The sequence below is a fragment of the Lithobates pipiens genome, unplaced genomic scaffold (assembly GCF_037356315.1).
Source record: "Lithobates pipiens isolate NorthernLeopardFrog02 unplaced genomic scaffold, aLitPip1_a1.2 Scaffold_8, whole genome shotgun sequence".
Lineage (NCBI taxonomy): Eukaryota > Metazoa > Chordata > Amphibia > Anura > Ranidae > Lithobates > Lithobates pipiens.
The window spans coordinates 207,180,023-207,204,886 of record NW_027507903.1 but is presented as its reverse complement, the minus strand read 5'-3'; the positions used below and the strand labels follow the sequence as shown (position 1 = coordinate 207,204,886).

Here is a 24,864-nt window from a genome sequence, read left to right as displayed (position 1 = left end):
TGATGGGGCCCTGGCAAATGCCTAATTGAAAAAGCTGGAGTTAGAAGCTGATTGGCTATCATGCACAGGTGCACCATATTTTGCACACTCCAGTTTAAGTAAATCAACCCCTGTGTGTTCCTATGTAGTTTTTAAGTTGATAATAACTGTACTAAATTTACAGCTTTGGCCCACGTTTCTGTGCTACCTTTGTAACCGAGTGATTACATCTGACTGACAATTTTATCTACAGTCATCTAAGCAATTTTCTCAATTGCTGTAGTTTAAAGCAAGATATAGCCAGATTTGTAGTGTGAACCTGTTGACAAAATACATTTCAGGATTTTATCTGTTGTTTTACGTTTTACTCTCCTAAAGATCTCTGAGCCCAGGTTCACACTTGTGCGAACACAGACACACTGCGGTGCCAATCGATGTGATGTCTGTGCAATGGGAGTTCAGTCATCCAGTTGTATGGCTGAGCTCGCATTGGATTTGCAGGAAAATAGTGCAGGGACTTTTTTCCACGCACTGGAATCGGATCGCATGTTCTCACCCATGCGATCTGATTCCTGTGCAAGTTAACAGTTTGCACTACGATCTGTGAACCGATCTGGGGGTGTCAATAACATTGTATTAACACCTGCAGCGGTTTGCAGAAGGCGGATTCGGGAACTGGTGCTGTAATCGCACTGGTTCCCGCATCGCATATGTGTGAACCTAGGCTGAAAAGAAATCTGTAATGAGATAAATTTTGTCAGGTATACGTCTGCAGTTCTTCTTTTGTTAACCTTTCTTTAATATTAGTAATTGCCTGGCTGCCTATGACTTTAAGACCGTCTGGGTCTCTAACCTGAAACAAACATAAGGCTTAATCTGCATATATGGTGCATGTCAGTACCTTAGAAATGATTGATGCCATGGGTTCAGCATGACAGCCATGCAACAAGAATTTTCACAAAGAGAATTTAGCAATTTTAGTCTCTATGTTTTTAGTATGGATTTATTTTCAGAATCACCCCAAAATATGTTATTCCAGTTCTAAACTCTTCTAAGGCTTCTTACTAGAATCAACTTAAGACTTCAAAAGATATAATTATTTCCACTTTTTCTTAAGTCCTTTAGTATTTAGCATAAAAGTGATTTCTTGTGGTAGGCTTTCCAAAGTAGACACTGGCGTTGATTTACTAAAGGCAAACAGACTGTGCAAGAGAAGATGCTCCAGAGCTTAGTACATGAGGGGAAGCTCTGCTGACTTCCTTCATCCAATCATATGCAAGCTAAAAATGCAGTTTTTATTTTCCTTGCACGTGATTGGGTATTCTTTGTAAACTGAAGCTCTAGCTTATATACTAACCTCTGAAGCAACTGCACTTGCAAAGTGCACAAGTCTATTTGCCTTTAGTAAATCCATCCCACTGTGTAGAAATAGTATTTATGAATTAAAATCGGATCACTGCTTTACTGTTTCAGGGTTCAGTAAATAGTTTAGGTTGGCAGATCTGTGCTGGGAGATATCAATCTTTAGCTAGAAAGATTTCCTACATTTCAGTTAAAGAGAAACGAAATTCTGGAAGATAAAGGACAGACAGAGGGCAAAGGACTAGCAACCAACATTGTCTGTGATCTTCCTGTAGCTGTAGCTTTATTGATGTCCATTGCACTGTGTTTCTGTACGGAGGTGGCCATTTTGGTAGAGACAGGTTTTTGATTCTTTATGTCAGGGCCTCCAGAAAGGAGAACAGTGAGCAGGTACTGGTGACTTCACTAAATTTCATACCAAATCTAAATAGACTAGCAGTAAGAATCAGCAGGGCCTTAGATCTCATACTGGGTTATACATTCCGAGGTTGTAGTAGAGAGTGATAGGTGTCCCGGGAGCCGCATATCAAGTCAAAGCCTGCTGTGTGATAGTAAATGGCAACCGGCTGTCTGTGTGTGGTCTGCCACATTCCAGGCCACCTATTGAGCACCTGTCCAATTTGCAAAGCAACAGCGGGATGCCACCACTAAAACACTTTCTTTGTTTCAGCATCCAACACTGAAATATCACTCTGCCTTACAGTACTGTCTCTCTGCCCAACAGTACAACAATTGTGGTCCCACCAATGTTGGGGAAAGAGGGAAAGGCACATCAAATTTCACTGCCACTGCCACAAATGTGGGGAGTGAATTTGACTGCCAGGGCACTAATGACCACAAATGTGCATGGGGAAGGAGGGGTTAAATTTCACTGTCACTGACTACACTTACCACCAATGGAGAAGGGGGGTTTCATTTCACTACCACTGGTCACCAATGTTGAGAGGGAGAGGGTTGAGCTAAATTTCAGTGTCATTGACCTTCCCTGTCACTAACTGTACTGACCACCAATGCAGGGTGAGGGGTTACATTTAATTGCCGTTGCACTAAACCCCAATGATTGTGGGGAGGAGGCGGTTAAAAACACTGCCACTGGCCACCAAAGTAGTAGTAGTAGTAGTAGCACTGCTACTGAGCACCAGAGCAGAAAGGGGGTTAACAGCATTTCTACGAACTCCAATACTGGGGTTTTTGTGGTCACTGACATCAATTTTGGGTGTTATTATTGTGGTCTCTGACATCAATACTGGTGTTTTTTATTGTGTGTATTGATACCAGTGCTGGGACCTTTTTCTGCGCTCATTGACATCAGTAATGATTCCAACTTTCTCTTCTGTGCAATGCATTGTGGTATGTTGCAAAAAATCCAGCAAAGCCAAAATTTTCAAGTGGTGAGTTACATTATAGCAAATTAATTTTGAACTTACTGCCTTACTCTATTGAAATGCACCTCAATGCATTAAAGTGTGTTGCTGTTGTGCAGTCCTCTGGAGGAAATACAGCCTGCTAACAAAATTTGTAATAAAAACATCTTTGCAATTCTGAAGCTTCCCTCCAACCACTTTGCATATTATTTTATATATACTGTGATTGTGTACTTGCCAAATATGCTGCAGAAATCTCCCTCCACTGAGACTGGCTGCAACCATTTTAACTGTGGGCAGATGAAGCTGATGTCTGTTCACTTCCTGGATTTACACAGACACACACAGGCACACCTCCAGCTCTGCAGATTTCATTGGCCCTCTTATGACTCATCCCCCCTCTCTTCCTGGAAAACCCTCATGAGTGAGAGAGCTGTGCATGATGTCATACATACCTCCCAACTTTTTGAAATGAGAATGAGGGACACTTATCAGAAAAAGTATACAGGCATAGGACACACCCCTTGCCACGCCCTCTTAAAGGAGAATTGTACAAAAAACAAGATTTGTTAAATGCACAAATGCTTATTTTTTTACCCCTATTCCTTTATATTGGCTTTTGAAATTTACAAATGAAGCAATTTAGAAATCAGATGAAATGTTTAGTGCTGGAAAACACTTTTTGATAGATAAAACGTTAATTTTATATACAACTATATAGATCAGATCAAAATGAGGGACAAATGAGGGATAGAGGGACATTGTTCCAAATCAGGGACAGTCCCTCAAAATCAGGGACAGTTGAGAGCTATGGTCATAAGCCTAGGCTTTTTACCAGACAAACAGGAAGTGGACTGTATAAGGTATTTACTGGCAGAAAAATAATGTTTTACTATCCAAAGTTAAAACAACAAAGGCAGAAGATTTAATAGATGGAAAGTTGAAAAATTTGTGAAGTTCTGATTTAAAACCCTTTAATATTTTCATGTTGACCAACACAGGTTTTAGAGCAGTGGTCACCAACCCTGTCCTCAGGGCCCACTAGGCCAGGTTTGCAAGATAACTGAAATGAATCACAGGTGATATCAGTGATTGCAGTATTCTAGTCTGCATCTCCCCAAGGTAATACATAAAACTGGCCCGTTAGTGGGCCCCGAGGACGGGGTCAATGACCACTGTTTTAGAGGATAGTTTTTTTTCCAGCCCCAATAACAAAGTCACTCCAAATTTCTTTTTCTCAAGTATGTGTGACTGAATGTTTCTGTATGTGGATTTAATTCTCTCTTATATGACAATGCACTAAAGCTGGCCCTACATGGATTGAAATTCAGAGTTTCCACAGGGATCATCCGAATTTCGATCAATGTATGGGCACTGTGGCTCTGCAGAAGTCAATCTACCGATCGACTTCTGTAAAACCACCCTGTCGGATTTTCCCCAGTCAATCAGCGCTGCAAGCTATAGCCGGCAATGCTGATCTGTGTAATCTGATGTCAAGAAGGCTCCCCACTGTCAGAATACAATGACAACGCTGCTTGAACAAAAAATATTGACTCGTCTATGGGCTGCCTAAACATCATTAGGTTTCCCGATGTGTGGTCATGGAAAGGCACAGTGATGAAATCCTACTTTCCTAGCAATATACCTGGTATACTTATCTTTGTATGGCAAACTGGAAATCCAGTCAGAACAAACAGATTTCTGGCAGACCCTGCTTGGAGGATATTGCCTCAGCCTGTGTTTATGACTGGGATTTGCTTGCATAAATGATTTGATATAATTTCAGAGAGATGTTAAGAGGTGATTAAACACAATTGTCTGAATGTCATCGAGTGGCTGAAACTTGATGCAAAAATTTTCATTGACACTTTAATCCAATCAAACAACCTTGACAATAGTCTCATTTCAAATGTCAGGTATTATGGCTGGAGCTTGGTATTTTAAATGAAAACATTCCATTATTTCAACTATTTTCCTTTACTACACTTTGAAGAAGTTATTTATTATGATCTTAGAACTGGAATCGGAATAGGGCTTTTACATTTAGGACCCATTCACACCTATGTATAGTGGCAACACGCATTAACGCAAGTGACCACAATGCATATCAACACACCAGCGTGATGCGCGGTGCGATGTGGTGCTATTCATGTGAATGACATCCAACAGATTGTACAAAAGAGACCAATGCACAACACACCACAATGCATACACCATGTAGATTTGTTCACAGGTTGTAATGAATAGTGAATGAGCTGCATTAAGGCAATGCATGCCATAACATGCATTAACCAATGTGCATTAACGCATTGCAAAGGAACACTTTAGTGTGAATAGGCCAATAGAAAATCCAATTCCAACTGACAGTTTGTAGTTAAAAAAAAAACAATTTTAACCACTTTTTCTATTGTATAAACATCCAAATGGACAAACAGTTTCGGATCAACTCAAGGTTTCAACAGAAGCTGTTGATTCTTGGTTTCACTCGTCTGTTTGCTTGTTCTTGTGTGTAAAATCTTGTGGCCCAGTGGCTAAGTGTTTAGCATTTCCACACTGTAGCACTAGGGTCATCAGTTTGAATCCAAACCACGGCACTACCTGCCTTGGAGTTTGTATGTTCTCCCTGTGCCTGCATGGGTTTTCTGCAGATATCCAGTTTCCTCCCACACTCCAAAGACATGATAGTAGGCTGATTGGCTCCTGTCTAAATTGGCCTCAGTATGTATATGCATGAATGTGAGTTAGGTACCTTAGATCAGTGGTTCACAACCTCACGTACCCCCAACAGGTCAGGTTTTGCTTTACTTTGCATAGCTGCTTTAAGTCAATATCAATGACATAGTATTGATAAGAGCTATTTTATCTAAGGGAAGTTCCCAAAACATGGCGCGTTGGGGGTACTTAAAGTGGACCTCCACCCTAAAGTGGAAGTTCCGCTCATCGGAAACGCTCCCTCCCTCCGGTGCCACAATTGCCACCTTTCAGGGGGGAGGGGAGTGCAGATACCTGTATAATCCAGGTATCTGCAACCACTTCTGGGAATAGCTAGCCACAGATGCCCCGCCCCCCGTTGTGTTCTGGGTAATGCAACATTCCCTGCACACAACGGGGACCAGTGAAGACGTGCAGCGCGACTCGTGCATGCGCATTAGGGAACCGGGCAGTGAAGCTGCAACACTTCACTTCCTGATTCCCTGACAGAGGATGGCGGTGAGGGCAGCCGAGAGATGAGCGATCGCTCGTCATCTGCTGCCGACATCGCTGGACCCTGGAACAGGTAAGTGTCCATTTATTAAAAGTCAGCAGCTGCAGTATTTGTAGCTGCTGACTTTTAATATTTAAGGACTGGGGTTGAGAACCACTGCCTTAGATTGTAAGCTCCTTGAGGGCAGGGACTGATGGGACTATACAATATATATGCAAAATTGCTGTGTAAATTGATGGCCCTATATAAGTACCTATAATAAACAAATACTGAATACGGTTGAAATTGCCTGAAAATTGGATGAGTACATGGTGATAATAAGGGGTTTACGTTGCTTTTTAAAAATGTAACCTATTAGATTTAATCCAAATGTATACCTGTTATAGAATAATTAATGATTATGCCTGTTGTCTGTGTTTTAATACCTAATGTGTGCTTTGTTTTTGCTTTAGTTGGACCAAGCCAATTTTAAAGAAGGGATATAGGCAGCGATTGGAACTGTCAGATATTTATCAAATTTCCACTGCAGATTCTGCTGATAATCTGTCAGAAAGACTTGAAAGGTAAAGGTATCAGTATTTTCTTTGTACCCTTTATAATATTATACCAACCTTTGCATATGTATGCCACTAAACTCTAATGCCCCGTACACACAATTAGATTTTCCAACAACAAATGTCGGACCGTGTGTTTGCTCCATCAAACATTTGTTGTCAGACTTTCCGCCAACAAATGTTGGCAAGCAGGTTCTTAAATTTTCCGCCAACAAATTTTTATTGTCAGACTTTCTGATCGTGTGTAAACAAGTCCGTCGCACAAAAATCCACGCATGCTGGGAATAAAGTACGACCCGGAAGCACTCAGTCTGGTAAAACTAGTGTTCGTAATGGAGAAATCACGTACATCTTGTACGTCACTACGTTCATAATTGTTGGCCAAGATTTGTGTGACTGTGTGTATGCAAGACAAGTTGGAGCCAACATCCTTCAAACAAAAATCCATGGTTTTGTTTTTCTGAAATTCCGATTGTGTGTACGGGGCATAAGGTATAAGCTTGTGTAGCTAAATAGCAACTGAATTTAATAGATGTGTATAGGGGAAAAAAAAATCTTTGACTTCCTCGGATAATATTGGCCAGTTACTATTGTTTTCTGCCAAGATAAGCCATTGCTCACGGTATATCTGTGCGCTTTTTCTTGCTTTTGTAACTAATACATAATTACTGTATGCCACAGCCTGGGGGGAATAATCTCAGGGTGGTTGGAATATCCAGTACCCCAACAGGAGATGTAGCGACAAAAGTGAGATACTACATAGATCCTGTATGTTCATTGTACATGTTTCTCACATATTTATTCTATTTTTTTTCCCCTATAAATACACTTTAAGAGTAGTTGTCCTTTAGGCTTCATTTACAACACAGAGAAAAAGAACCTCACTATGGATAATAGCATGTGTTACTTTCCGAAGATACAAATATCCGTATTTAGCTTAACATAAAAAAAAAAATCCTTTAATAATTTAGTATGCTAATGTGAGTGTTGTTCAAACCTATATCCGATATGAGTGTTGTTCCAACTGATATCAAAATTTATTTTATATTTACTTAGATAAGATTTTTATAAGATAAAAAAGTCTAATCGCTTAAGGCATCTTGACAACATTCTTATATATATATATATATATATATATATATATATATATATATATATATATATAATTATTATTTTTTCTATCACACTGCAAGAAAAATTGGAAAGGAATGTAAGAAAAGTTCTGGTGTCACTTTTTCTGCATTGATAGATAACATGTTATTCCACCAACAAGTCATTTTTGTCTCCATTGTTACCAGTTAGAATAGTCTGCCTTTGTTTTCGTCTAGCAAGGGACTGGAAGAACTCCAAAAGCTTTATTTGCCTATTATTTCTGCATTGGTCTTAAGAAGGCTGGCATTTTTTTTTTTAACATACAATGTGACCTTTACATGAATTAACTCCCTGCCATGGGATATACGGTCAGGTTTCTAAATCTGCCAAATATGTGAATGAACTGGTGGTGGAAATACATTTTAGCACCATGAAGAATGGATCCCACAGGGATACTAAAACTCGGGTTTTATTAGCATCCTTACGTGCACTATCTGAGTTACCCTGGAAATACCTGGGAATGAAGCAATATGCTCCAAGTGTAGATGCAGCTGTTGATGGATAACTGTCTTGCTTTTGTGTTTTCTTTCAGAGAATGGGACAGGGAGCTGGCAACGTCAAAGACCAACCCCAAATTACTAAATGCACTGAAGCGATGCTTTTTCTGGAAGTTTCTTTTTTACGGCATCCTATTATATCTTGGGGTAAACTAAATGTTCTTTTACCTACTACATTTTTTATATACAGACTTAGCCCCTGTACACACGGTCAGACATTCTGCCAACCAAATCCGTTGGATTTTGTCCGACGGATTGTGTCCGAAACTGTTGCATACACACGGTCGGACCAAGTTGTCGGAAAATCCGATCGTTCAGAACGTGATGACGTTATTTCGTTACGACGGGACTACGTTCAGGCTAGTAGCCAATAGCTTTGGTGTAGGAATTTGATCTGAGCATGCATGGCACTTTGTCCGATCTGAATTCTCTACACATGATCAGAGTATGTCCGATCGGACCAGTTTGTCGGAAAATATTTCCAACAAGTTGGAAAATTGGGTCTGACGGATATTCCCGACGGAATCAGTCCGATGCATACCACACACATTATCCGACAACACGGTCCGATAGGACACATTCCGACGCATTCTCTGACCGTGTGTACAAGGGCTTAGTGTGATTGTTTGTGTGTGTATATATATATATATATATATAAACACACACACACACAGACACATATACATACATACACATATATATATTGATTTTGTATTGATTTTGAAGGGGAACTAGAAACTATACGCATACAAGAAAATGTTTCCAAGAGGGGCCATAAAAAGTTTTGCAATGATCCATCCAGGTATAACGGATTACACCTGTGCACCCCAAATACTTGGCAAACTCCCCTCCCAACTCCAGAAATGACAACACAAGACCAAAAAATATGTGCAAGAGGGCAGCATGTCTGTGCCAAATAGCTTCATAGCAGTCTTTGCTCTGGGGGCCTGCTTGTCTGTGCCCCACACTAAATGTTTGCTATATTTTCCCATTCACACACCATTCCTATAAATAACTTTAAAGAATATTTCCTTCCTTTCTAGTTGTTTATTTGGAGCAGGTTGTGCACAGAATTCTATAGACACCCTGTATTCTTCAGAGTAACGTGTAATGTGTATTTTTAATTGCATTAACATACAATGCACCACCCAAGCCTTGGGATATTTAATCCTTTTTTGGGGCAAGCAGTGTTTGCAACTTATATGAGATCTACTAGCACAGTGCACTATGATAAACATTACTTCCCCAGCCCCCTCCTTTACATCGCAGAGAAGGGAAAAGCTAAGTAGGGTTTTTAAGCAAGTAAAATGTAAGAAAAAAGGTAATCAACAATGATTTAATATTTTTTTGAATGGTAATATGTAACAAATACACTTTAAAGTAGTATCAAACCTAAAAGGACGCCTCTCTTATACTGCTTACCAATTCTTAGAGGTGGTGGCTGCATTTGTTCTAATTTTCAACTTTCTTTCTTTTATTTTCACCTAATGATCTGGCCTGTAAGTCTTTTGTTTTTCAACAGAAAAAGCTGTCTCGCAGATGTAGCTGTTAGACGGTTGAGGGAATCCATTTACCACTGACAGGATGCTACAATTGTCAGCTTTGATCTAGTTATGTAAAACCTTTATCCCAAAATGAACAAAACTGTTTGCTGTAACTGCTTATAAAGTATTAGCTGGAGTTTGGCTTCAATTTGTTAGTGTATCTAAATCTGCTAATACATCCAACACTCCCCTCCACCCACACTGGTGTCTTTGTTGCTTCTTTCATCCAGAGTGGAGGCACTCTAAAGCAGGGGCCAGACAAATTTATATACATATATGAGCACTGTGGTTGTACAGAAGTCTACCTACTGATCGACTTCTGTACAACCGCCCTGTCGGATTTTCCCTGCTCGATCAGTGATGCAGGCTGTAGCCAGCAATACTGATCAGTGTATTCTGATGACAGGGAAGACTCCTCGCTGTCATAATACAATAACTCAGCAGGGAGGATTCCCCCATCCACATTTTGTGTGTGGATGGGGGAATTGAGTCCGATTTTTCTCATTTCACCCACTGGTTCAAAAAACAAAACAAAAAATACACTGACTCATCTGTGGGCTGCCTATTGCAGGAGATGTGCTACTGGCCAGATCACCGGGGGAAAACCTTATGCCAGCACAGTATGTCTGTGCCAACTGTAGAGAACACGAAAGTCAGAATATTTTTTGCAGGTTTTATATTTTGTAAAACTGAGAGTATTTTAAAACTATTGATAACAGTTCCAATATTAATAAAACTTCACCACATGTAATACAGTTATTCATTTAAATTTTTTTTTTTTTAATTTTAACTTTTTAATTAGCTTTATAAATACTGAGTATTAAAAAAGTTTTTTTTTTTTTTTTTAAATGACCCTCCAGCACTGTATTAAGATAGAGCTAAGCTTTCTCCAAATTGTATAGTAATTATTCACATTGTGTTTAAAATTACATTGTAACATTAATCACTTGAAAATTCAGAAAGCCAAAAATGTGTTACTTTATCCAATAAGAGAACTGTTACATTTCCAAGCATTCATTTATGGTAATAAATTACCCTCAAAAGTGGAAGAATTAAAGAGTGGAAATATTGTTTATAGCAAAAATTTGGATTCTTCATTTTATAGTCTAATCTGCTTTTTTTTGTAATGGTGTTGCTTTTTGATTTGTTACTGTGGGCACTACAGCCTCTTTCCCAATGGCAGCTGTAGAACTTATCACCACTTTCTGAAAACAACAGCACCTCTTCTTCCTTCCTAACTGACCCAACAACATAGTGCTCCCCTCCAAATCCCTGATATTAACATTTTTATTAGCTTTTCAATGCTCAAAGCCAATGCCAAGCTGGTTAGTGATCCTCTTAATTTTTTTCAGCTTTTCCAAGGCTGCTGTTTGCATTAGTGAGGAATGAACAAAGAGAAATGCGTCCATTTTGTGGTGTAAATATTGGCGCATTTCCCCTGTGCCTGATTAACAATGTTATAATACAAGTTTTGTGGGGTGTTGCACCAGCTGCCAAATCACATTAAGGCTGGGTTCACACTGCTGCGGGGGGAGATCCGGATGTGATTCGCACAGCAAATCACATCCGATCTCCGTAGCACTGCGAGTTCAGCCATACAGATAGTATGGCTGAACTCGCAGCTGTCCCGCAGCAAACTCGCACAGGACCCTTTTTTGGGTCCGCAACGGAATCGGATCGCATGGGGGTTCACACCATGCGATCCGATTCCTGTGCGAGTCGGCAGATCGCACTGCGATATGCCGACGGATCTGGGGGTGTCATTAACATATCATTGACACTCCCAGCCGTCCGCATAGGGCAGTGTGAACTGCCGGCGGGAGGTGAGCGATGCGGGAAAACGCCGCGGATTCGCGGCGTTCCCGCATCGCAATAGTGTGAACCTAGCCTAAAAGTGTTATGCAGAAGTTTCTAGAAAATTTCCAAGTGCATGTGTCAAAATAATGGAGCATTTGCACCAATTACCTAAGAATTGTGCCAAAATTTTGCCAAATGTGCCCTGGAATTTGGTGCCCCATTATGACCCAAATAACAAATTAGCTTGTGCCACGTTTATTTGACGCTAATTAGGCAGTCATAGAGAAAATGGTGCATTTTTTGGCCTGCGCCAGTCTTTGCTAATCCTAACTATTGTACTCTGGGTCACCTACCTACATTATGCCACTTACTGCACAGAGCAATCAGAGGCAGCATTGATCAGGTACATGACCTTTAATGCCACGTACAGACAACCGGACCTTCCGTCAGAATAAACTCTGACGGTCTTTCCGACGGAGTTCCGACCGAACGGACTTGCCTACACACGATCACACCAAAGTCCGTGCATTGCAAACGCGATGACGTACAACGGGACTAGGAAAGGAAATTTAATAGCCAGTAGCCAATAGCTGCCCTTGCGTCGTATTTGGTCCGTCGGACTAACATACAGACAAACGATTTTCCCGATAGGAATTGATTCTGTTGGAAAGATTTAAAACATGTTCTATTTCTAGGTCCGTCTGAAATATTGAAGAAAAAAGTCAGATGAAGCCCACACACGATCGGAATATCCAATGAAATGATTCCGTCTGACCTTTTCTGCCGGGAAAGTCGGGTCGTGTGTACGCGGCATCAGAGGAAACTGCAGTTAACACTAAATCAGAGGGGACAAAAATGTTCTTGGGTGCATCTTGGGTTCTGTTTTTTTATTTTTAGGCTGTCTGTGATTCTTTGAGAGAGATTTATTTTTATTTTCTGCCCAACCTGAACCAAGACAAGAAACGTTGGGAACAAGTGTCAGCAAGCAGAAAGACACAGGCAGCAAAAAAAAAAAAACTTAACAGGTTGACCAACCAAGGTGGATGGAGGAATTCTCTCCCCGCCGGGACATTGTATTCTGACAGTGGCACCAGCCTTTGTCGCAATACAGTGATCACTGGCTGCCGCTGATTGGCAGCCGCTGATTGGCAGCCGCTGATTGTTAGAAAAGCTTCTGATTACATAACTGTCTTCTGTTAACTGATTGGAATTTGGCCAATACCTCCGTGGCCAAAAATGTCTCTGTCCCCAATGTACAGTTTTCTCATCATCTCCTGTTCCTCTTCCACCAAGACAAGAAATTAGGAAAATCTCCTCAGTGGGGACATCAGTAAAAATCTAGCAGCATATCTAAATCTTCCCTGCTCTTTCTGAAGCTTAAAAGCTAAGCTGTAAAAATATGTACACCCTGTTGTGTTACTGGGTTGTAGGCCCGCACACACGAGCTGACTTTTTGCCAACAAACATGCAAATTAGCTGTTTTGGAGCAACATCTGACCGTGTGTACTCTACATCGGACAAACTTTTTCGGTTTTCATCTGACTTTTGTTGGCTGTCCAAACGGACAAACTTTTTGACAACATAAGTCCGATGGAGCAAAGTCTGATCATGTGTACACAAAACCATCGGACTTTCGTACAAAGTACAAAAACGCATGCTCAGAACCAATGCAAAAGATCACACAACAATACAGAAGTTGACCAAAGGTGGCGCTGGAGTAATTGAATGTCCTCTTTTGAAGTGTTGTCAGTATGTTGAAACGTCACTACGTTCATACGCATATAAAAGGGAAGTTTGGGACTTTAAATGAAGCACTTGGATAGTAAACGACAAAATTATTTCATTGGACCATATTAATTTATTTAATTGAATGTTCAAAGGAACTACTCATTATAAATAAGTCCAATTGAAGATATATATAAATAATGATACAGAAGAAACATAGTATATGACATAATGTATAGTATCCACAAATAATCATACATAACAGTAATAGATAGGTTGGTTAGGTAATATGGCAAAATGATGCCCATGACAGCATATCCGACATCAACACATGTATGCACATGATAGAAAAGCATCCCATAATTGTAAACAAAATTTGTAATAGATGGTCAAGGACTTCTAAATAAGTAATTCGAAGCTTGTAAATGTGGTTTCGTATACAAGTATAACCCGAGCATCAAAATGCAAAGCTCGACGCGTTTCGTGGGTATCTCCCCACTCATCAGGAGCAGATGCTACCACATAGTTTCTATAAAAAAATATAAAATAGAATAAAAATTATACAAATAATATACTGACCAATAAATTAAGATAGTAAGTACATAAAACTATGTTATGGATAGATATTTTGGTTAGGGCAGACTCACCAGTCCAGGCGTCAAATGCAACGCACAGCGATGGGCGCCAGGCGGGCCAGGGACAAAACCCATACAAAGTACAAAAACGCATGCTCAGAACCAATGCAAAAGATCACACAACAATACAGAAGTTGACCAAAGGTGGCGCTGGAGTAATTGAATGTCCTCTTTTGAAGTGTTGTCAGTATGTTGAAACGTCACTACGTTCATGTTTGTTGCCTAAAAAGTCAGATCGTGTGTATGCAATACAAAATTACAGCCAACGCCCTTTGTACAAAAGTTCATGGGAAAGTTTGTACAAAGTCCGATCGTGTGTATGAGGCTTTAGATTCATACAATACCAAAAGTTAGGTGCCTTCAGATGCATTCACCTTGTATTTACTCTGCATTTGAGATACCTCCAAACTACCTTTGACATTCTTTTGAGATGATGTGAGCTGCTTTTTCATTCCCATTGACTTGTATGGGGAGAAAAAGAGCTCTGACATAAACAAATGTCCATCTACACAGAGCTCATAATTAATTGACAGACATTACTGACAAACACTGGAAGAATGTATCAAGAAAGACAAATGATGTAACACCTTTCTTGTTGTCCTATAAATATCAGAATGTTTGATGATTTTATCTTATATGTGCGGAGAGGGTCATATTTATGACTCCAGGTGCTCTGCTTCCCTCCATGCAGAGAGTACAGTATGTTCACACTTATGTCTTTTGCTGGAGGCTAGTCACATGACACTGCATTGTAAGTGAGTGAGCGAGTTTCTAGCTGGACACCATCCAGCTCATCTTTGTAGCTAACAAGAGCTCTTGTAAATAAACTTAATAAAGAAAGCTGGGCAGTAACAAATATGACAGCCAACACTCTACCTGAGCTTTATTTGATCTCACCTTCACCTGCGTGGGCTGGTCCATTTTTTCTTTCAGTTCTTAATCATGTAGAATAGGGTTTGGAACCACGTCAGGTTTTATTGCTGCCTGTGTCCCCATTGGTGAAATTAACCACTTCAGCCCTGGAAGATTTGGCTGCGGAATGACCAGGCCATTTTTTGCGATTCGGTACTGCGTCGCTTTAACTGACAATTGGGCGGTCGTGCGACGTTGTACCCAAACAAAATTGACGTCCTTTTTTTGCCCACAAATAGATCTTTCTTTTGGCGGTATTTTTTGCGCTATAAACAAGAAAAGAGCGTCAATTTTGAAAAAAACGCAAAAGCAAATTTTTCTCAGTTTAGGCTGATATGTATTCTTCTACATATTTTTTGTAAAAAATCGCAAAGCGTATATTGATTGGTTTGCGCAAAAGTTATAGCGTCTACAAAATAGGGGATAGATTTATAGCATTTTTATAATTATTTTTTTTTTACTAGCAATGGCAGCGATCTGCGATTTTTATCAGGACTGTGACATTATGGCAGACACATCGGACACTTTTGACACATTTTTGGCACCATTGGCATTTATACAGCGATCAGTGCTATAAAAATAAAAATGCACTGATTACTGTAAAAATGTAACTGGCAGGGAAGGGGCTAACACTAGGGGCGATCAAGGGGTTAACTGTGTTCCCTAGTTGTGTTTCTAACTGTAGGGGGGAGGACTGACCTAGAGGAAATGACAGATCATGGTTCCTAGCTGTTAGGAACTCACGATCTGTCATTACTCACAGAACAGGGATTTGTGTGTTTACACACACGCGTCCCTGTTCTGCCACTCGTGTCCTAGATCGCTCGTGGTTGGTGGTTGTTGAGACCGTCGACCACGAGCATCGGCACCCCCATAGTGCAGCTATCCTACGTCATATAGCTACAACAGCTCGTGGGATCGTGCCGACCTGCCGCAGTATAATGATGGCGGCTGTTTGGCAAGCGGTTAAAGTCATTCTAAAGGCTGAAGGGGGGGGGGGGGGAAATAGCAAATAAAGAAAAAAATAATATAGCATGAACAATTGCGATACAAATCATATTGTGATCGAATGAAAAGGACCTTTTCCTTTTCAACCAGCAGCCGCTGTAATTTTCTGTAAATGCAATACGGTTACCTGGAGGTGTTCTATACACAGACAACAAATGGAAAGGTGTAGTGAACGCTAATATCCACACAATGTTTAAAATCCAACCTGAATGCTCAAAAAGAAAAAACTAAATTCACCAGATGGCAGCTATAACAATGGAATGTAGAAAACAATAATGTCTTAAATAAAGTCCATGTAAAATGTAGAAATATAGCAGCTTTAGAAGGCAGCCCCGTGGAAGCATAAGAAGCAATCTTCTGAGAACACTGTAAATAGAACAATAGCGCCACTCTAAGTGCAGTAAATCTAGTTATTTTAATGAAAGGCTAAAAGCATGGTACTCACAAAAGTACAAGCATGTTAAGCATGTAGGCATATAATGGCGGGTGTCTGTGGAATGGATGGATTTCATGCACTGGATGGCAGCAGTATCTGGAAAGCAGGCTGCTTTCATTAAAATAACTAGATTTACTGCACTTGGAGTGGCGCTTTTGTTCTATACACAGAGTGTGTACTGACCACTCCCCAGAAACATCATTTCCTGATTGTGTGATTGGCTCACTAAATTTCCCAGAAGTCTGCCTAAAATACAAGTCAAATTTCAAGCATCCCCTGCAACAAAAATTTAATTTTTGGTGAGATATTTCCAATAGGAACACATCTAAAGGGATGCAGGCCCAGCAGCTTTCCTCATTAGTGCTCTTCGGGTGTCACAGCTGACTGATAGTTATGAAACCACTCCCATTAGACTCACTGAGCACAGAGGCACAGCCAGACATACATGGATTTCTCCAGAATAAGAAAAAGGTAGAGGGATCTGCAACAAAGATAGTTAATCATTGAAATGTACTTAGATCCCATTGGGAATGTTTTTTTCTCAACAAAAGTGGAGTTACGCTTTAATGCTTTCTCTGCATTATGTAAAAAAAAAAAACATCTTTGTGCAGTCACCCCCATATTTTCCTGAGCCTGAACTTGATCCAGCAATGTGTAGGTGAGCAGCTGCTCTCTCGGAGGGGGCGGGCAATAGACACACAGATCTGACTCAGGAGCAGCCTGCACAAATGCCTCCATAGCAAGCACTTGGGTGGAGTGGAGGGGAACCTGAGAAGAGGAGGATTGGGGCTGCTCAGTGCAAAACCACTGCACAGAGCAGGTAAGTATAACATGTTATTTACTTTTAAAAATTTTAAATAATGGCTTTACAATCACTTTAACTCTCTAAGCCCTTGTACACACGGTCGGAGATTCCGACGGAATGTGTCCTATCGGACCGTTTTGTTGGATATTCCGACTGTGTGTGGTCTCCATCGGACTGTTTCCATCAGAATATCCGACGGACCAACTTTTACAACTTGCCGGTAAAATTTTCAGACAAAATGCTCCGGTCGGACATATTATGTGTAGCCTACTCCGACGGACAAAGTGCCACGCATGCTCAGATCAAATTCCTAGACCAAAGCTATTGGCTACTAGCCTGAACGTGGTCCCGTCCTAACGAAATAACGTCATCACGTTATGTACAATCGGATTTTCTGACAACTTTGTCCGACCGTGTGTATGCAACAGTTTCGGACAAAATCCGTCGGATTTGGTTGCCGGAATGTCCGATTGTGTGTACTAGGGCTAACAGTCACTGAAAATCCCAAATTTTGAGTTGCCACCAGCACAGGAATATAGGGGAAATATTTTAATGAGAACACTTGTGATTACAACTGAGTGAAGCTGGGTACACACTGTAAGAATATTGGAACATACGAGGAACGATTATCTGATCGTTAGTATAGTGCTTTCGACAGCCGATTCCTGACTGCTTGGGTGAAAAAAATAACGAAGGTTCAAGTTAGGAAATTTTTAACCGTACGTGAATACAAAGTCCGATTTTTGCTCAAGGGGGGTTATTTACTAAAGGAAAATCCACTTTGCGCTGTAAGTGCACTTGGAAGTAAAGTCGCCGTAGATCGAGGGGAGGGGGCATGCAAGGAAAATAAAAAACAGAATTTTAGCTTGCACATGATTGGATGATAAAATCAGCAGAGCTTCCCCTCATTTCAGATCTACCCTTTAGATTTAGAGCGACTGCACTTCCAAATGCACGTTCAGTGCAAAGTGGATTTGCCTTTGGTAAATAACCCCCAATGTGTACAGTAATTGTACGAAAATAATCAGAGTGATCAGAAGCAAAGAACAACCCAGAAGAAGGTGGCAACAAACATAGAAATCATGCACGATAAACAACATTTGCCTTTGTCATTTGAGAATTTTAGTACAAGTTAATACCATTGTTGGTTACATAATGATATGCACTTTCATGAAAATATCAATCAATCGTTCGTACGATTTTCTCATAGTGTGTACCCCACTTAAAGTAGAACTATAGGCAATTTTTTTTTTCATTTTGAACAGCATAAGGGAGGGCTACAACCCCTGTCAGTTTATTTTTTTCCATCTGTGTCCCATTGGGGAGATATATCTTCACTCCCTGTCCCATAGCCAAAACAGGAAGTGATAGGAAATCCCTACAAATTAAAGGTATCCCTTGGAGACCTCCAGGTCACCAGAACTTTTATACCCATTGGAAGATTTTCCCTCTATCTTTTCTGTGGACAACCCAAAATCTGTGATTTTCTTTTACTTTTACTTTCAGTTATAATGGTATAACAGGACAAATTGAGAGAGTAATATTCCCTAACAGAGGCACAGGCAGCAATAAGAACTTATCGGTGTTCTAATTAAACTATATCCAAAACAAAAAACAAAACAAAATTTTCTTTAGCCCTGGTTCACATTGATGCTACTTTGAAATAGCGCTACTTCACTTGAAGTAGCATGATTTCAATGTAGCAAGATCAGCGTTATTTCAGGTGTACTTGATAAACATCTGTGTGGCTTCATACACCGATGTCTATTGAAGTTGCACCTGAAATTGGCAATAGTACAGAAACTACTTTTGCAAATCGGTGCGGCGCCTCAAAATCGGTGTTGCACTGATTGGAACAGTGCCATTGCCTCCAATAGGCTACGACTTGTAATGCGATTTGATCTCTCAAATCGCATGACAAATCGCTCCTATGTGAACCTAGGCTTAGATTTACTTTTAGCCCTGGTTCACATTGGTGCGATTTGACGTGCGATTTGACATGTGAAATCAGCGGCAATTGCCGGCAATGGCACTGTCCTAATCGGTGCTACGTTGCACCGATTTCAAAAAGTAGTTTCTGTACTACTTTTTGCGATTTCAGGGTGCGATTTCCATTGACATCTGTGCAGAAACCCGCACAGATGTCTGAAATTCTAGCCAAAATCGGGACTGACATGCGGGAGTGAAATCATTAGCTGAACTCGCATGGCTTCATTCCCACAGCTCAGTGTGAGCTATGAGAGGGTTTCTCTTACTTTTCAGATATTTGCTTTTTATATTGTATTTATAATAAGTCAAGGGAAATCCTACCAATCATGTTTGCATTTAGATATACTTTACATTGGTTTGTAAATCTCCTTCGCGTGTGAATTGAGTTGTTCAGATTATCTTGTACTGCTCTTAGCAACGGATCACTGGCTAAAGGTGTAATATGCCGAGCACACAATATGCTGGTTAAAGAGTCCCTGTCACCTCGAAACAGAGATGAAAAAATACTCTGTGGTAAAGAAGTCTTTTAGGCACTTTCACACTTAGGAGGTGGGGGACAGTAGCAGTAAAGCTAGTTTTAACGGCAATTAACCACTGTTTAAGCGGCACTTTGCCATCGCCAGTGGTGCGCTTATAACCCCCCCACTCGAAGGGGTTAAAAGTGTCCGCAAAGTAGCGCTGCCGAAATGCTTTGAGGGCGCTGCCCATTGATTTCAATGGGCAGGGCGTGTTGGGAGCGGTGTATGCACCATTCCCGCACCGCCCCAAATATGTTTTTTGCAGGACTGTTTTTCTTGTCCTGCAAGCGCACCGCTTCAGTGTGAAAGCACTCAGGCTTTCACAACGGAGCTGCTGGTAAGGCGGTTTTGAGGCGCTATTTTTAGCGCTAAAGCGCCTGAAAAATGCCTCAGTGTGAAAGTAGCTTAAATATTTATCTGACCCGTTGGCCAAGCTGCCATTCTCCTTTGTATTCCAGACACCATTGCCTGAAGTATGTCCTGCACCTCACACTTTCTGGAGCACCAGATGCTTGGTCCCCCTTGGCACTCTGTTTCCTCCTACCGACATCTAAGGCTGGATTCACACCTATGTATTTTTAATGCTTTTTGCATTTTGCAGATTTGCACTACAGAACGGGTTCCATAGGAAACCATGTTAAATGGACTGTAGTGCAAATCTTCAAAATGCAAAAAGCACAAAAAATGCATAGGTGTGAATCCAGCCTTAGTCACTAAAAGATACAGCAATGACATGGGGCCAGTGGAAGGATCCACAATGTGCAGTAGGTAACCTTGCATCCAAACCACCTAGAAGGGTGAATTTTAAGAAAATTTCAAGTCTCTGAAATGCAAATGAGAACAGTGATACAGGCGGCAGTATAGGTAAGCATTAAAGGTTTTTTTCCCCAGGAAGCATGTTTTGTTATCTTTTTTTTGGTGGGGGGTTGCTTTAAAGGAAATGGTGCTGAGAGAAATGTGTAGCTTGCTATTGCTGACTGACTAAAAATACTTATAAATACAAATGCCCATAAACCCCCATAAGGCACTTATGCAATACAAGCCACTATGAGTGTATTATTTTATGCTGCTTTTTCTGTCATTTTTTTTCAGCCGTCTAGTGTGTGTGTGTGGACCCTTAGGCCTTGAGCTGAAAAAACTCCTGTTTTTTCCGCCTCCAAATCCCCTTCCACGTTAGCCGATTTGTCCATGCACACATAAGTATTTACAGTCATTTAGAAGCAGAAACAAAAACTCAGCACTTGTGCGTTCAAGAGTTCAAGTGCTTTTTCAGAAAAAATGCCAAAACGGGCCTAAGCATGTATAAACACATCTAAACGCACCTAAGCGCTAGGCATATTTATCGCTTGAGCAATTTTTAATTTCAGTGGTGAGAAGAAATGAATATTCTGGCCAGTAAAATAAAACAGATGCCCAAGTGCTTGACACACCTAAACACACATAAATGCACCTAAATGTGTTCGCAATAACGCAGCTTGGGCGCACATTTAAAACTGCTTTTCTCTTGCTAGGAGAAAAGTGTTTACAAAAGCCAAAATGTGCATGAAGCCTTAATGGTGGCAAAAAGCAGAGTTTAAGGTAAACCTTCATCCATATCTGAAAGGTGTATTTTGGTGTAGTCACACCTCAGAAGGTGCATATGAATAATCACTTGATATTATTGAGTTTATGCAGTTCAAACCTGTTATTGTTACCTAGACCTAGACAGAGAAACTCTGTTAGGTAAATAGGGTGGAGTAAGCGAGCTGGCCTGTTATTAAAAAGGAACTTCACAGCCAGAGAAAGTGAGAGGGATAATAATCATTTATCTGACAGAGTAACTGTTCTGTGGCAAAACTTATATGGCTGTATTTGCTCTAAAGTTGCTTAAAGTTATAATTTGTGAAGTGATTAAGTATCATTGCACGTTAGAAAGGTTGTTATGAAAAAGCACCAGATAGATTTTTTATTTTTTTTGCTGAAATTAGTTTACTTCCTTCCAAAAAAGTTGTTACCTGTCTAGGTGTGGTAAAGAAATCCCATACATTGATCTCCACTTTTGTGGAGTAAAAACATTCCCCTTGGGTGATCTATGTACACTGCAGGTATTTTAAAAAACATGCAGATTCCAGGGACGTGCGGTGAGGTCAGTGGCTGGTGAGGCACTGGCTAGTATCAGAGCCAGATACACACAGGTTACATAGGCCACAATCGTTAGAGTGAGAACAATAATATTCTAGCACTAGACCTCCTCTGTAACTCAAAAATCTCCAAAGACAACGCTTTAAAATTTTTGACAGGTTACATGTTTAAAGTACTGAAGTTTGGAGCCATTCCACGAGTGTGCACAATTTTAAAGCATGAGATGTTAGGTATCTATTTACTAGGCGTAACATCATCTTTCACATACGCAAATACCGCACAACATAAAAAGTTGCAAAGACCACCGTTTTATTTTCTTGGGTGTCTGCTAAATATATTATATATGTTATATATATATATTATATGTATGAAGTGTCAGAATTGGCCTGGGTGGCAAGGGGTTAATTACCATACATACATCATATACAAATAATTATTATATATTGTTTTTAAGGTAATTTACTATATTTTCAAAAACTGTACTCAAGCAGGTGGCTTAATGAACAAATTACTGAAGTTTGAAGTTAAAACTTGAAACCAGTAATTTCACAGTAAATACCGTATTTATTGGCGTATAACATGCGCCGACGTATAACACGCACCCCAAGTTTAGGAGGGAATTTTAAGGAAAAAAACTTTTAGGGGGGAAGTTTAAGGAAAAATAATTACATTTAAATGCCCATCAATGCAGCCTTATCAATGTCCGTCTGCAGCCTTGTCAGTGTCCATCTGTAGCCTTGTCATGCAGCCTTGTCAGTGTCATTTACAGCCTTGTTGTCAGTGTCATTTGCAGACTTGCCATTGCAGCCTTGTCAGTGTAATTTGCAGACTTGTAAGTGTAGCCTTGCCATTTAAAAATGGCGCCGCCAAGATACAGAGCCGGATGTCCTGTGTATCTCAGCGGCGCTTGGTAGCTCTTGGCTTTTGGCCGCTCTCGACGGCTTTCGATGGCTCACGTGGGACTGCGAGAGTTCTGAAAGCCGCCCAGAATGGCCGAGAGTGGCCGAAAGCCCCTGAGAACGGCTGAGAGGCTCACAATCGGCGGGGGATCGTGTATAACACGCACCCACAATTTTCCCCTGATTTTAGGGGGGAAAAAAAGTGCATGTTATACACAGATAAATACAGTAGATAAATAATAAATTATTATGTTATAACATATAGTATATAAATATATGATTTGGCTTGATTAAAATAGTACCTTTTCAACAGCAGCAGATTCTCATTCTCCCCCTTTTGGGGATCCGGTCACCGCTGAAATGCGTTTTCTGCAGGAAAACAACTTGGGTTTTATACTTTTTGAAATCAGCCAATAGCGGACAGCGCTTCTCAGGGGCTCTTAGGCCTTTCACATTGAGGGTGGTAACCTTGAGGAGATCCATGGCGGCCACTGGGCCTGTATGCGGTCACACCAATGTGTTAGATAGAATCCCCTTTGATTATTCCCTGGGCGAGAAGGAGGGAGCAGGAAGAAGGAAGGAGAGAACAAAGAGAAGGATGGGGGGGAGGACAGGGATGAACAGAAGGAGAAGTAGAAGTGGTCAAACTACAATATATTGAAATAAGGACCTTGGAAGAGCCCAAAAAAAGGCCCTTACAAGGGTCTGCCCTATCAGGGGGTTGTTGAGGCGCTATGAGCAGCCTAAAACAAGCAGCAAAGAACAAAAACACAATAACACGATTGGAGGTGCACGGATTAACGTGAAACAGGTCATGTCTAATAACAAATAACAGAACAACCAATATTGGAGTAGAAATCACATACCTTTCTGTACCAAGGGAGGCACATATACTGATCAGGCCCCAAAACCATTTTAATGGAAAGAGGCAAGAGAGAAATGGGTATAGCTCCTGCACCCAACCTCAGATCATCATGGTAGAGGGACATAGTGCATACCTGAAATCAACAAGAGAAGAATACACATAAAATTGAAGCAAAGTTTTCAGGTCATATAGAGTCTCAATGTATGGTAAGTCTGACAGACAGGCCCCACAGTTAAGTGCTGGGTATTGATGTATAGGTAGGAAGAGGCGACTACAGAGACATTGGACATTTCAATTGCGGGAGCACCGCTACGGATGACTGCTATGCAATAGCACTGGCAGCAAGGAATATAGGGGTGCTAGATAAACTAATACTGTATGGCCAGATCTAAAGTGGTGCTGGGGTGGACTGCCCCCCTCCCAGATTTCAATTGTGCCCCTCGCCCACAACCCCCACCTCCCCACACAGGACATTCAAAGGGTACATTCACACCGTCGATTAGGGCCAGTATGAATTGTAGCGGCAGTGCCTCCTGTGGCTCACAGTGGCTAGGTGCGGCTGCCAGCCCCGTTCACTATAATGCTAGTTCTCCGGCAGCCGGACCTGTTTGCGACTCTCCACACAGCCAGAGAAAACCTGCGGTGATCACTGATTCAATTAAAACATGACTTGTGTTGCAACTACATAGTGGCTGCCTGAATGATTCCTCTGCCTAGCCACCATAGACCCACCTGGGTTTAACCATTAAGGTGGAAAGTGTAGTCTAAAGTGCGAGTGCTGATCTTGATCCCACCTGAGATGAAAAATGATGTGCCTATTTTATCTTACCAAATGTGAGTTGATCTTACACCCTTTGCACTGAGTAAATGTACAACAGTCTGCACTTTGTTACGCCTCTGTATTATTTTTCTCATTTACATGTTTTCTGCTCCCCACAAGAGGCTTGCCCTGATCTGCTGACATTCCTGTGCTTTTGTGACTCTGGATGGACTTGTTTTTATATGCTTGTTCTCCTTTTAACTTGATCCACTGGACTCTGCATATAGATTGCTCTTTGCAATAAGTGGTCATAAAACTTACGTCACACTTTATTCCTAATAAATTGGACAATGCAAGGAGTAAAGGTGAAATACAAAGTACACTAATCCATAGCTTCTAAACAGATTTGTAGACAATCAATAAACTGAATCGCTAGTGCAACTCGTTTTTGAAGAGCATTATATACTGTATTTCATATTTTAAGATATTTGTATATTTCTTCTAGGAAGTCACTAAAGCTGTTCAACCTCTTCTTCTTGGAAGAATCATAGCTTCTTACGATCAAAATAATACTGCAGAGAGGTCCATTGCTTATTACCTGGCAATCGGCTTGTCCTTACTCTTTGCAGTCAGAATGCTCCTTGTACATCCCGCCATATTTGGTCTTCATCATATAGGGATGCAGATGAGGATAGCAATGTTCAGTTTAATTTACAAAAAGGTAAGAGTGGAGTATA

General features: G+C 40.7%; 1 protein-coding gene across 1 annotated transcript in view; it reads left to right on the top strand.

Moving 5' to 3' along the window:
* The window catches only part of CFTR (CF transmembrane conductance regulator), a 275,425-nt gene that overhangs the window by 27,575 nt on the left and 222,986 nt on the right, over window positions 1–24,864 (top strand). The window contains exons 2-4 of the mRNA XM_077472949.1: window positions 6,363–6,473; window positions 8,149–8,260; window positions 24,633–24,848. Coding sequence (XP_077329075.1) covers window positions 6,363–6,473; window positions 8,149–8,260; window positions 24,633–24,848 — 439 coding nt within the window. The remainder of the gene's footprint in view (window positions 1–6,362; window positions 6,474–8,148; window positions 8,261–24,632; window positions 24,849–24,864) is intronic.